The 14,543-nt window shown below is 45.5% G+C and overlaps 1 protein-coding gene across 2 annotated transcripts; it reads right to left on the bottom strand.

The window, feature by feature from the left end:
- Positions 1 to 698: 698 nt before the first annotated feature.
- On the bottom strand, positions 699 to 14,480 carry CycB3 (cyclin B3). 2 transcript variants are annotated; one of them, XM_075681967.1, is made up of 8 exons: positions 14,238 to 14,480; positions 13,761 to 13,837; positions 11,550 to 11,830; positions 10,617 to 10,788; positions 9,765 to 10,076; positions 4,496 to 4,717; positions 3,285 to 3,415; positions 699 to 990 (listed from the first exon to the last, which is right to left on the bottom strand). In XM_075681967.1, the coding sequence occupies exons 2-8, from the start codon at positions 13,815 to 13,817 to the stop codon at positions 933 to 935; spliced, it is 1,233 nt and encodes a 410-aa protein (XP_075538082.1). In that variant the 5' UTR covers positions 13,818 to 13,837; positions 14,238 to 14,480; the 3' UTR covers positions 699 to 932. The 2 variants fall into 2 exon arrangements, with proteins under 2 accessions (XP_075538082.1, XP_075538083.1); XM_075681968.1 differs by lacking the exon at positions 14,238 to 14,480 and adding an exon at positions 14,152 to 14,230.
- Positions 14,481 to 14,543: the final 63 nt, after the last annotated feature.

Raw genomic sequence — 14,543 nt, forward strand, 5'->3', positions numbered from 1 at the left:
ACAGCCTGAGAGTTTGCAAGATGCATTCAATTGAAATTACACCACTTTCAAGATACTTTCGAAAGCGAGACGAAATACACAGGCATTTCAGTTACTTTTGTGCATAAGAGCATTAAAAAAGTGGACCAACAGCACATTTTTACAGCTTGATGGTGCATATCTCCCAACTGGCGTCATTCTGGCAATTATTCAAAGTGGATACGCATGACAATCTCACTGGCTATAATTCATAAATTGCAATATGTGCCGTAATTAGGAATTGTTTAATTTTTGTTAATTAGTTGAAGGAGTTTTTGTGCAAGTAATGTCGGCCTCTCTGAACAATCCAGCTCAAAGACATCTTATGGCATCTTCGACAGGAAATTTTTAAACATTGCATAAAACTTAATGATTACCTCGTATAACAATCACTACCAAGCACCTGAAGTAGCATGTTGGAAATGTTAGCCCGCTAATGTCTCCAGCATATCATTAGAGCTTGTATCTCTCTCCCTCCCCTGCACAACCTCGAGTTCCAGCAGCTCGTGCAACATACTTAGTGTTTACTGCTCTAATATACAGCTGCTGTGGGCAAGCAAGTTTACTCTCAACTAGTGCAGCATTTAGGAAATGACACTGGAATGCAAGCGTGCGCTGCATAACAAGCATGTGGTTCAGCAGCCACTGCTCATTTATAGAACAGGAGACAACTCTTGAAATGGCTGTACACATTTGGTTTTACTTAAAAATTGCAGGTTGGGAATTGGGAAGTCTTGGGGTAAAAGCGCTAAAATCGACGCAGCAGCATGATGACTATGTACATGGGTCTTTGAGCACAATGAGCGATATGTGTGCGGGCTTTGCGTATCCCCTCCCCATCTCCCATTTTCCGCACAGCAGGCTGGTTTGGCAAGTTGCAGGACAGTGGTGCGGTTGACAAGGCAGCTAGATGCTCAACTCGTCTCCGTTTCCACCGGCAGCAGGGGGGTGAGCGCTACTTCGGAAAACACCCTGCCAGAAAAAGAAAGCCATCATTAGAGGAGTCCAGAGAACGCTGCACATATTGAGTTAACATTAGCACAGAGTGCGTGGTGTTAAAGGGACACTATAGAGAAGCTATCACTGCAGATTTGTGTTCAGGCTTTAAAACAACATTGCCATTCTTTTCAGGCAAAACCGTTGCTCAAGGTAACATGAAGGACACTTTTTGAATTTTGTGCCCAAACTGCAGTGCCAGTGAGAAGCCACAAATTCCAAGGTGTTTTCTCATATTTGGGTTGGGCTGCTTAGCATGCAAAGAAGTTACTGAAACTTTTATCGGTTGGATGTTTGGTTAATTTAAGATGTAATGTCACTTTCTTGATAAACAACTAAACTAAGGAAGATACTGTCAAGAAGCTGGTGTAGGAATTCCACAGGGGCATTACCACCTTGTTTCATTGAGTCTCCCCTCGCAGCAAGTGGTTTTGGGCATTCTGTAGAGAGAATTTGCTAAACTGCAGAATCCCTTTGGAAATGCCGTGCAGAAGTATAGTGCTGCACTAAGCTTGCGTCGCACTCCCGTTCATCACCACATTGGATGTATAGAATGCTGCGGCGTGCTGCACCCCTCAAGTGTGCTTCTCATGGCATAGGAAATACTTAATGCCAACGAATTCGAAACTTGTTTTGGCAGATGTTGAGAAGACATTGAATCTGAAGGTCAGTGTGTGCCTGTCTAAGCTTTGTTCCCAAGAACGTAATGGTCCAATACGCGTCCCACAAGAATGTGCAGATGGCACTTGATCCAAGTTGCTCCAGGAAAATGATGCCGAAGCAGAGATGTATGCGTTGGCTTGTTTTGTAGATAAGGGTTGTCAGTGGCATTTTAGGGTTCCACGAGCAGCCGAAATAAATAAAACCCCACCCCACTTGGTCAAATCTTTACATTAGTTCGAATTTAAACCAGTGCACATGCTATATCTGCGCTTTGTCAATTTGATTTGTGCTCGCAGGGTTACACGTGAGTAGGAATGGGCTCCGATGTTCTGCAAAAGCCATTCTGACCGCGAAAAGCCAAGTCTGACAGCGGCATTGTAGTGTTTGCAGTTACTGATACAGCGGCCAGAGCACAAGGGCAGAGAACGAAGGGACCATGGGCCTTTGAAGTGCTGAGCGACATGCATGTTCTGCAAGTGGAAAGCTATTTCCGAATGACAGCATCCTTGTGGTGTTGTCAGTTACTGATGCAGATAGCACATGTAGATGTTGAATTAATTATTTATAATGCAGTACTTGAAAGTGATGAGGTTGAAAAGCCACGAAGCCAATTTAAAGCCTGAAGCACAAAGTTTATGCAAACTCACGCACTAACCATAATTTCCATGCTGGCTGAACCCGCCCTGCTTGCAGCTCCCATATACACTACCACCACAATTCCCTATAGTAAATGTATGAAAGTACAGTTTCTAGCACAGTGCCAGAAACATGTTGGCAGTATACACGTGGACACATCTAGTGCAGAGTCACGTGAATGCAAAACTATCTTTGGCAAAAAAACGGATGTGGGCAGGAAGATCGCCGAGAGAGAAAGCGCAACGAGACAGCAACAAAGGGACAGAGGGAGAAAGGTAACGATAAGTAGGCAATGAACGCGAAGGAAAGAAAAGAGTCTAGGTGATAACCCGGAAACCTGTCCATGCTTCCCGCATGCAATGGTACGCTCTACGCCTCTTCATGGTAGTGACGGAGCCGCAAGGGAGCTGGTGGTGCTTCTCCGTCCACTGTTGGGTACGCACTTTCGCGCGGGTTGTAAGAGACGGGACGTGCGAGGAGGCATTGCCTCATGCAGACACTACTGGCCGCCACATCAGACAAGGATGACTCCACAGATGCTGCCATGCCAACGTTCACAGAAGTACTGTGTAGCATCGACAACATTTGGAGATTCATTAGTGCAGGGAACACTGCTCTGCTCGAAATGAAGCTTTCTGCATATGCAGGCTCAAATAAATTATGAAACACTTTTGTTTTAAGTTGAGAAAACGTTTTAGCTCGCTGGCAGGCGTAGATTGCGGTACACGCTATGCTCAGTTTTCCCAGTAATGCATGACTGGCAACCACACTGCAGTATTTTCGCATTTCATTTTTGTGTGGTCTGGGTGTCAGAATTCTGGAGAGTGTTAGCCTATAGAAGTGCGAGAACAGCATGTAAAACAGTGTCGATAGTACAGGTTGTATCTGAAGTGCCATTCAAATTAATCATCTGGGACTTCACGGCTTAATCTTACACGATGAGCCACAATGGTAAAGTGCAGTAAATTCACCTGTGCGAGTATTTGGAGCGGATGGCCTCAAGGTTGCTATTTCGTTGCTGGTACAGGAAGAGGTTGAGGTGCTGTTGCAAGCTAGACAGTTCTTCAGCCTTATAGCCAGAGTAGTGCTGAAGGGTTGCATTCTGGAAGAGGACACCATGCACATTATAAAGGGCTGTAGCAGAAGGTAAAAAAAAAAAAGAAAATGACAATTTCGAGCCTGAGAGATTTTACGAGTCGTGATCATTACCTGCACATAATGTACATATGATTATGACCCTTACTCTTTACAAATAGCAATATCCATCACATTTTGCAATGATGCTTACTGCAAGATGCAGAGGCTATTGTTGCTTTGCATAGACTCCCAAGTCTTCCCTAATTTCTGTGAACGCTCCTTTCAGCTTTGGAAACTGTCTCATCCTGTTGTACACAAAGCTTTTTGTGGACCTGCCATGGTCAAACCCGGCAATGGGGAGATGAGATGGTCGCCCTGGTCACTGGCATATGTGGTATGCAGGCCTCTGCAAATGTTGCAGCCCGTGATTGCAGAACCATGGGCTCGTACAACTACACATCAGCGATCTTTCTGCAGGCGATAGTGGAATGCTCATCCCACTGCCATCGCCTCTACAATTGACTTCACTTACTTCATCACATAGCTTGCCTTCGTCAGTGAACAGCCCTCGTGTAATGTTCCACATTAGGACCTTTGAGTTGAGAATTTCTTACAATAATACCAAAGAAGGCTTTGCAAGGTGTCTTGTGGATACAACAAGAGAAGCATCTTGTACACTTAGACATTGACTGCCATTATGCGTGTTATTCTGACCACACACCCATAGCTGTAGTGTTTCATGATAAAGCTCTAGCACCATCCTGAATTGAATTCTGGGGTTTTATGTGCCAGAACCACGATTTGATTAGGAGGCACACCAGTGGGGGACTGAATTAATTTTGACCACCAGGGGATCTTTAAAATGCTCCGAATGCATGGAACGTGGGTTGTATTTTGCCCCCATAGACATGCGGCTGCAGCGGCCAGGATTTGATGCCATGACCTCATATGTAGCAGCGCAACACCATAGCTGCTAAGCCCCCACGGCAGGTCTCTACTGCCATCCTACGTAGCGTGTGTGTACAATGACGCGATGTAGCAACAGTGACTTATGCACTAAATTAAACAACAGGTTTGCAGCAACATGTAGAAGCTGTGAACCTACCCAGGAGCAACCTTTCATGAGCAAGGCTTGCAGCAAAGCTGCGGCAGCCATCTTGGACTCCCTTTGGTCGACCACGTTGTAATCCATCAGGGAGGTCTCGAGCACGTAGCGCGCCAGTGTCAGCATTTCCAGGGGCAGCCTTGCGCAGCGCGCATACCGCCGCAAGAACCGGTAGGACACTGGCATTCCCAGCTGGAAGTCTAACACTCGTAGCAGATGGGCCTATTTGCGAAGGCAAGATGGGAGGCGTGGAAAAAAGCAGATTGAGCAGCTCATTAGTCAATGTGTGCAGTTATTTTCACTTTTTTAATTGTGAAGTTTAACATCCTGCAACAATAGACAGTGTGTTACGAGGGACGCCATTGTGAGGGACTCCGGATTAATTTTGACCACCCATGGTTCCTTAATGTGCACCCAATGCACAGCACATGAGCATTTTTGTATTTCACCATCGTTGAAATGTGGCCACTATGCCGAAGATTATATTTAACCCTAGAATGCCTAATGTAATATATATGTTACAGTGAGTCTTGTCTCAAAATGCAGATTGAAACACTGGAAACTTGATGCAAAGACCATAGTTGCATTTTTGATATGGTGGAGTGGAGTTTTCCTCTGTGGATAGTTTAATAAACCAATGAATAATTGCTACAGTAAGTTATAACTGAAAGGACTTTTTTTTAAAACAATTTTAGTCTTCATGGCGACAAATAAATGTCAATTTGTTCAAATTTTCTTTGATGTGGAACTGTGCTTGGGCATTACAGGGTTAATTATTTATACAACAGTTGAACCCACTTATAATATTGAAGTGCACAAAGAAAAAAAGTGGAGGGGGAAAAAATAAGCCGCTGACTAGGAAGTTCTAATGTTGCCACTATTGGATATAACAATTAACTCTGGCTGTTGGGTGTCTGTGCCGGAAGTATTAGGAATGGGAAAACCAGGAAAAGAAAAAAAAATGCAAGCCACTTTTGCCACATCAGCCTTTGTGCCCCGCACCCTGCATGGCACATCTTTCCAGTCTCCCTAACGTCGGCAAGAGGGTGGAAGGGATACATGAGAGGAGCGCAGCGATGGGATAAAGATATGGCACAAACACCAGTACGACAAAGAAGCCTGTATTTTTTTGGGGGGGGGAGGGGGCAATGTGAGGAAGGCAGGTGTGGCAAAGCGGCTCACATTTGTTTTTCCAGGATTTTGCTTTCTTTCAGCGCACCTACCCAGCAGCATGGCACGGGAGCATTGTAGTAAGTGGTTTATTTTACCACAGAACACAAGCAAAAGTTGACAGTGCATCAGCTGCTCATTGTTATAACAATACTGGTTTTAACAATATATTGGGTATAAGTTGGTTAGACTAATGCAGCTGAACCTGTTTATATCAAACTACCAAATAGTTCCACAAGAAGTGGTTGTCAAATAATGTGTGGATGCTTGACTTTCACATGCCCCCGAATACCCAGCTTCGCCGCATGGCTTTGCACCGGCGGCAGTCGGTGTGGTTGCAGACTAATACGAGATTTTGCGAGTGTTGCGCTGCTAATGCCACCTAACGACAGGGTTACTTGGCCGCGAAAAAGAGTAGCCTGTCTCTCTTTGGCTAGGGGTTGGCTAACTGCGTGGACGTTTCACGCGCTCGTCAGCTGTTTGTGGGACCATACTGCGATAAAATTAGGAGCAGGACACCGGAATTAACGAAAACAATCATTCGAATGTGCCACTGTTCATGTGACTGTACATGTGAACGATTAAGTGCTCGTGTCCATCATGGAGGAGATCATATTTGCTTGCTATCCGGTCGCAGTGAGTCGAACTTCCTCGATTTGTTGCGCCCATTGGCACGTTCTATTGGTAATAATTTGGCTTGCTAGATTGTGGTTTAAATGGTGCAATAAATGCCCTTGCGATTGTCTGCACTACTGTGTTGCCATCAGTTTGTCCCAAGAACGCGGCTGAGACTCCAAACTAAGTACTCTGGTATATGTAGACTTGCCCTACAAAACGCGCACATCCATTCTGCCGCAGTCTTAGTTCAAAGCGCTAACAGCCACTCCAGCGATAAATGAAACTTTTCCGCTTTGTGATGCGACACCCTAACACGACACCCCGACATAATTATTACGAGCAAATTGATGTGCCTTTGCAATGAATCAAATCAGCCGTTACTAGAACTACAGAACGATGCCCATGAAGATATTCCTCCACAGTATCTTCAAGTTCAATATGAACAGCATAACAAGTGCGCAGCAGTTTTCAGCGAACGTTGACAGTTGCATTGTTTCACTTTCTGTTAACCCTAAAACGGAATGCCACAATGCTCCTGTTCAGTTCCAAGTATTCTACCACATTGTTTTTGAATGCAGCACTAAAGTCAAATGGAGATTCTCTCATTTTGCACTCCCGAGGCAGCAGTGAGGCACTTTTGCAGAGTTCTTTAGCACTCACTATGGCAACAGCTTCCTTGGTGAGTAACTCCCACTCTTACGTGTCGGGCATGTGTGTTTCTAGCCTCTTTCGTAGGCCGTTGAAGATATTCTAAAGCTGTTCCTGGGGTATATGCAGTCTTAAAATGTTGCTCATTCCCATGGAAATGTGCAGTCTAAAGATCCTGAACATAGTGGAGTAATACATTTAAGCCATCTGATGCTCTTACTCCCCCCTCACACGTGGGGTGGTGGGAAAGAGTGTCATCGGCTAACTTCGTCGCATTGACATCAACTGGAGTTGGACCGCTGTCCATGTTTTTTCTTGTCCAGTGGCTAGAGGATTAAAGTTTTGCCAAAAGCCTCTTCTTAAAACGAGGGGGCATTTTTCCTTTAAATTTTCTGTCAAGAAATACTTCCAATTGTTACAGTAGCTCTGTAAAGTCAGTCTAGATAACAAAATCCAGCGCAGTACTTTTAGAATGTCACCCGATGTCAATTGCCAGTTATCTTGAACCAGTTAGCACAGCAGCCAGTTTTCTTCAATAGCTTGCAGTTATATTTTACAATCGGCAGGACTTAAATGGATTCTGGGTATGAGAACAAACTCATTCTATTGATGGGTACAAGGCAGGAGCAGCCCCACCCAGATGACGGAAGCGTGGCAGCAGATTGCCTCCGCTACTAAAGAAATAGTCCCGCTTACGCGACTCTGCCCAGTTTGAAGCGTGGACTGCCATGTTCTCCGTTGGCAAGGTCACTGGCCGTGCGGCTCGTGACGCGTCTAGAGTGCATGCCCACTGGTGGAAGCTCGTGTGCATCCGCCTTTGAGGGACAAATGCTGCTGCCTTTCAAAGTTGTACCCGACCATAGTTGGCTAGAAGCATAAATTACTGCAGCATACACACACACATATTGCGAAGGTCTCGCCATTATGGCCTTTATGTCTGCGCATCAGCCACACACGCCCGAGCATGCACAGCCATAAAGTTACGTTTTCTGTGTTAAAGAAATTATGGGGTTTAACATGCTAAAACCACTTCCTGATTAGGAGGTACACCGTAGTGGAGGACTCCGGAAATTTCGACCACCTGGGGTTCTTTAACGTGCACCTAAATCTAAGTACATGGGTGTTTTCGCATTTCGCCCCCATCGAAATGCGGGGCCGGGATTCGATCCCGAGCCCAACACCATAGCCACTGAGCAACCACGGCGGGTCCGTTTTCTGTGTTGCTTCATCCAAAATGTTCAGAAGGTTAAATGTCGTGGCCATCCATTATCAGCAATGACATAAATGAAGCGTTGAATAACCTTGATCTCCCAGTAGCAGCATAGCAACTGCCTACTCTTTGCACCTTAGCGGTGCTGGGTGCAGTGCTGCGTTCACATCGACTTAGGCCATGTAAAGATTGACAGCAACAATGCATTTGAGCGGCAGGATTCAATGCACAATGAATGCATTCCCCATAATTTCCAAGTGAAATCGGGGAAGGCAGGAAGAAAATGGCATCAAAGGTTGCCTTGAGAAAGCCGACTGCTCGACTTCATGCTCCCTACTAGTTTTTCCTCTCCTGACCACCATACCGACTCTGGAGAAGTGCCTGGAAGAATGACCTCGCTTGCAGCTTCCGAAAGGTCGTGGCACTCGCTGATCTAGCAGGTCTTATCTTTGTCATGCCCATTGCAATTTTTTTTTTTTCACTTGAGCACCCTATTTTCCCTATGACTGTGTGAAGTGTTCGCTTTAACAGTATGGCACTTTAACAGTATGGCACTTGATCTGGACGCTACATTTCAATAAGTAGGGTAGAAAAATTGCAAGAGCACTGAATATGGTTGTTATAACTGGGCTCAAAGATACAAGCAGGAAGACAACAGACGCGAAGCTGTCCAGATTATCATGCATCCGGAAAGTCGATCGTTGACTGTACACGGACAACTCCTCCAGCTGACAACAGGGCATTAAAGACGATTTATTAAGATTCCTGTCTGTTACTCGAGCCAGCATTACCGTGACTTTCGACCGTTTTAATAAAATTACAGCTAATTTTCCCAGATAGAGGCACAAAATTCCCCGAGTTTTCCCCAAGTTTTTCCAGACTACTCAAAATCCCTGAGAATTTCCGGTTTTCCCGGTTGGTAGACACCCTGAATCTACATCTATTATTCTCATTATCTGCGAAGTTTCATACCTCATGCCGATATTTCAGCCATACTATCTCCAAGGCACATAGGGCAGGCGATTCATAGAATGTGTCAACACTACAACTGAACATATTCAGCGACAGTGCTTCCGTGCTAGGGCCCCTGGAGCCTGATGAAGTTTTATGGGTATGTACATATGTATGACTGTTCTTGATTAGATACATGTTTCTTGTTATCAATACGTATACTAATTTTGTCCATCAGCAAATTTGTGACCACAATATCTCAGTAGATATTGCAGATTGCAGAATTGTTTTTACAGCATGATGCTCGATGTGCTAAGCACACAATGTCGTGAGCAAATTAAAAAAATTGTCTTGTGGGCCCACTGCATGTTCATATTCAAGACACTTGAATTTAGCATGCTTTAAATAATATATAATGACTAAATCGCAAAACCACTTGCACCATTTATGTGCCTTATGCTAACATGTATTTATCCATGCATCATTTGAAATTTTTTATGCAGTGGTTGTCACTTTTTCTAAAAACAAAGGGAAGGCTTTTCTATTACCTATAAAACGATAAACTAATAATCAAATTAAAATAGCTTCCAAACTACTGCCTCTCTCAACCGTCCCCAAAAGCAATGCAGAGGACACGAGAGCAAGGAGACCAGGAGGTCAAACAGGTCATACCTCCATGGCAATGAGCTCGTCGTGGCTGTAGGCATCGTCACAGATGTAAAGGAAGTCTCTTACAGACGGTGGGCAACGCTCGTCAAACTTGCAAGACACAAACATGGCGGTGGCTCCCAGCAGCTGTAGCTGGGTCTTGGAGCAGGGCTCCAGGGACAGGTACCGGTCGACACACTTGACCGCCAGGTAGAGCGTCTCGTGATTGAGCTCAAAGTTCTCCTGCACCTCCACCATCCAGTCAACAAGCACTGCCCGCATGCTCACAGAGAGCTCATCCTGGCGATCGAGGTACTTGGAAACCACGAACGACGCCTGTCATGACAACAGTGGGACAGGACAGTTAGAAGGAAAAACAAAAAACATATCCAATAGGCACACCAAAATCGTATGAATAGATATGAGCAACAAATGTGCACCAAGTCTTTAAGAGGTCACATGGGTACACGAGGGTACACATTCAAACAATGATAGACTCAAAGCTCTTCCTTCACTCAAACGAGTTGAGTCCTGCGCCGCTCCTTGATTGAAGACACCATGTGTCATGAATTTGAGTCGAGGTGGAGTGTTTAGTGGAGGCATGTTTAGATACAGGGAAATTGAAACCGAAATTCAGGAGAAAAAATTTTTTAAAGGTTACTTTTAGATTCTACAGCCACTGATGCACGATATAAATAACATTCACACATGCCGCTCATAGTTCGTGCCAAGATTGCTTCAGTAGTCAATATTATTCGTAACCAATTTATCAAAGGGAAATTTCGCTGCACCTGGCAGCATGCCCACTGACCAAACAACTTCAAATGTTTAAAACTGGGAACCTTCCACAGCCAAGTTTCTTCCAATCATTCTCACCTCTCGCTCTTTGTAGTAGTTGAAGATGTCGGCCGCATATGTGGACTCTGAGAATGGCTCATTTTGCGACTCAAAGTCAAAGTCGGCAACTCCTTCGGGCAGCTCAGAGCATTGCCGTTTTTCAGACGCAGTGGGCAAGGCCGACGTCTGTGGTTCTTTTGAGCTTGTAGGTCTGCACAAAGGAAAATTTTCAAGGCAGCATTATGCACTGAACTACTGAGCACAAGCTGCAAAGCTGCACAGATACAATGTGAAACTGGAATGATAGTTTGTCAGAAAGGTGTTCAGGTCTGTGCCAATTTAGTGCTACTTCTTGCATCTTGTGTTCATGCACTTTCGTGTTGCAAGTTGTTCATGACACACAGGAAGGCCTTACTTGCTCATGAACAACTGCAGGTGTTTATGGCTTGACATGCAGTGTCTGGCGATAAACTTGTATTTTGCAAGGAGGCAGCTAAGAGTGAACTTGGCAAGTTAGAACTGTTACAGCACCACAACAGGACAAATATTAGGAGGCACATTAAGTCCGAGATGTTGCACTGATGTATCAGCACTGCGATTTAGGCACACAAATCTTTAAAATATGAAGTTTGCCCTTGCTAACTTATTTTACTAATTGGCCATTACCAAATTGAGTGCTGTGTGTGCATTGCTTACTTTCTCTGTGCAGTCATGCAGCACATTGTAATAACAAGTTTTTAATGAATAGTTATCAGTATAAACTACCGATCTCCTTTACTGACCCTTTAATGCTTCCTTACAATTAAAATGCTTGAGCTCAACCATATGCCTCTGAATTCTAGCAATTGTTGACTCCTTTCCTGCATCATCACTGTAGAATTGCCACTGTCAAGAGTTTGTGCACCGCTTGCTTTCCAGCAGCTCACAGGTTGGGATGAGCATGCAGAACATGACATTAGGAGCACGTCTCACTTTTCTGGCAGGGGCTTGGCGGCTACCGTGGTAGCAGTGGCTGCCTTGGCTACAGGCTTGTGTGTGGCAGCTGCTGCAGCAACTGCAATGTTCCGTGATCGAAGCACAGTTTTCTTGGGCCCCGGCTTGATTAAGCCACCTTTCTTGGCTGCTGCTGCTGCGGTCACTACTGCTTTGTGGTTGGGGTTGGTGATGTCGCCCAGAATGGCACGCTTCCTTGAGGGGGCCTTCTCTGGGGAGTGCTCGGCCACTCGTTTCTGGGATACCAGGGCTTGTGCTCCCTACAAGTTGGAATGGCAAACAGAGCATGCCATACTAAAGTGCTTACAGACAAAGCACAGGTTGAAACAACACCTAACTCTTTGCAGACACATGGGCTGGAATAATCAGTTATCCTTCCAACTACAAGAGCCACCGATGACCAAAATGACCTTGGAGCTGCTAGTAGAGTTCCAAATAAGAAAAATCATAGAAACTTGAGAGCTCATCCCCATTTCACAGGTAGTGTATCCAATTGCTCAGCTTGCTCTGCTCACAAACTGCTGATGTTGAAGTGCGGGTCGGTGCCACTGGCACAACTAGTGTCCAAACATGAGGCATGTTCATCCATCATACGGACATTCCATTCTGCTTTGTAAGCATGGCTTTGAATGCTATGCAGTGCTGCAGAAATCTATCATTTGGTTCTGCCAGGTTTATTTGTGGAGTAGTCGTGACCCAATAGTAAACCAGCAATGTGGTGCCACTCCCACATTTACTTCAGTGACTGCACAAATACAACTGCAATTCCTACAACTATATGGGTAGAAATAGAAATGACTGAAGCACCAGAGGGATGCCAACCTCAATGACATAAAAAGCACTTTGTGAGCAGCACAGGCACTCCACAAAAGTATTGAATGTGTGTACTGCAGCATTTTATGTAGCCATGCTTGCTTATGCCGATGCACAAACAGTCCTATAGACTCGTGCACAGTTAGCTGTTCTCCATAGGCCATAGCTTTGCAGAGCCAGCATCTAAGAAGTTCAGCTTCATGCTTTTGGCCCTCACATCTTGAAAGAAAGACAATGTTCACAACTTGGTTTTCAGCCAAGCAGCGAACAAGATGTCTTAGACCTGTCCTCACACTTACCAAAGATAGATATCCCAACTGGTGACATCTTAGACAGGTTAAATTTCATAAATACTTTCATATTTGCTTGCTGCAATTAGAACAGAATGTTTATTTTCAACACAGCACCGCATGCTTCATAAACAGATGAATTAACAAAATTTGTTTCTGAAGCCTACTATTCTTTTTTTTTTTAATATTTGGGGTTTTACGTGCCAAAACCACTTTCTGATTATGAGGCACGCTGTAGTGGAGGACTCCGGAAATTTCGACCACCTGGGGTTCTTTAACGTGCACCTAAATCTAAGCACACGGGTGTTTTCGCATTTCGCCCCCATCGAAATGCGGCCGCCGTGGCCGGGATTCGATCCCGCGACCTCGTGCTCAGCAGCCCAACACCATAGCCACTGAGCAACCACGGCGGGTGAAGCCTACTATTCTCTCGTGACAAACTACAGAATTCTTTGCAGCTTGTTCTCTACGTTTTAAAACAAATCACATGCATAAATGCGGCAAGCTTAGCCACTGCATTATATTAAAAAAAAAACGCTAAGAATTCTTAGAATTAGTCCACTAATTGGCAGTCCTAGACTACAATAAATGGCACCGGACAGAATAAGTCAGCACAGCTGCGATGCACAAATATGTGTCAAATCGCGCCAGGAACCAGCTGTGTTAGAATATTTATTTTCCTCTGCATTGTTACCCTAGTTAGCTTGCTAAATGTATGACCGCAGATGGCGTTATGCACGTTGAGCTAGCACGCCCCCTCAAGCGGTCGTGAAAGGTGCGCGAGAAGCCACGTTGTCTCAAGCTAACACAATGGGCTCGTCGTTCGCGCTACAACTGGCAACAAAAACATTTGCCACCGCCACGTCTGCGCTTTCAACGCGTGTCGCCAAAGCGCATTGCAACAAGCCAGTGGTTCGCAAGCGAAACACCGGAGCCTGTCGGCGCTACGCCTCGATGGCCTGCGTAAACATTCGGTACACTGAATAGGTCCCGGTACCCCCTGCATGAGCAGCAACTTAATTCGTGCTACCACAGGTGATGCTTTAATGGAAATGCTGAGCTGGCAAGATGTTTGCAGCTTGCTTACCTGTTTGCGGCCGTTTTCTGCGAGCACCTGAAGCTGTCTGGATGTCTTCGTCGCCATCGTTGCCAAGTGGGGGAGGGCTGCGGAGACAAAAAGATTGCGTGTGTGTTTTCAATAAATATGAGGTTCATTTACAAGCTGTGCATCAACGTTCTGAGCGTCACATGGCGCCAAGGCGGCTCAACTTTGCTCCAAGACAGGGTCCCTGACTCGTTCTTTTTTGCTGAATTAGCATAGTAGCGGGACAAACAGCGCAACGGTTCGAGAGCGTTCGAGACCGTTCGCGAGCGTATTACGAGGATGGCAAATAAAAGAGACTGGGCTGATTCAGCACGCAAACAGGTCCTTATTAAAGAAGTGAAATGATGTACGGACAGCAAAATATCTGCCTCACTCGTTGTCGAGGCTGTGATAACGTGGCGGCAATGCGATGTCGTCGTGGGCAGCTCCACGCGCCTAATTTTGCGCGGCGAAACTTACGATCCAGCTGCTGTAGCTTTAGGCGTTGTCAGGGCCTTAGTACTGCTACGGTACAGCTTGTGGATGACGATGGCAGCGGCGAAATATCCAGATAATCTTCAGTGACGGCAGCAGCAGCGCAACTATGCATACACCGCTACAACCGACAAGGAGAGGCCAACGTCCGTTTTGAAGTTACCACCATAGGCAGCCCCTTGCTCGCCCTGGACGAATAGCCGTCGCCCTGCGGTTCGTTGCGTGAACCGGCCAATCAGGTGCCGAAAGCACGTGCGCGCGCGCAGGCGTAGCGCATGCGAAAGCTGCGTA

This window comes from Dermacentor variabilis, chromosome 2 (assembly GCF_050947875.1).
Source record: "Dermacentor variabilis isolate Ectoservices chromosome 2, ASM5094787v1, whole genome shotgun sequence".
Taxonomy (NCBI): Eukaryota; Metazoa; Arthropoda; class Arachnida; order Ixodida; family Ixodidae; genus Dermacentor; species Dermacentor variabilis.

Excerpts from the sequence above, each read along its gene's own strand:
- CycB3 (XM_075681967.1), bottom strand. The coding sequence starts at position 13,817 with ATGGCGACGAAGACATCCAGACAGCTTCAGGTGCTCGCAGAAAACGGC. Across the intron at positions 10,789-11,549 it reads GCCAAGCCCCTGCCAGAAAA|ACCTACAAGCTCAAAAGAAC; the intron begins GTGAGACGTGCT and ends TCCTTTGTGCAG. Across the intron at positions 3,416-4,495 it reads TCATGAAAGGTTGCTCCTGG|AATGCAACCCTTCAGCACTA; the intron begins GTAGGTTCACAG and ends GTCCTCTTCCAG.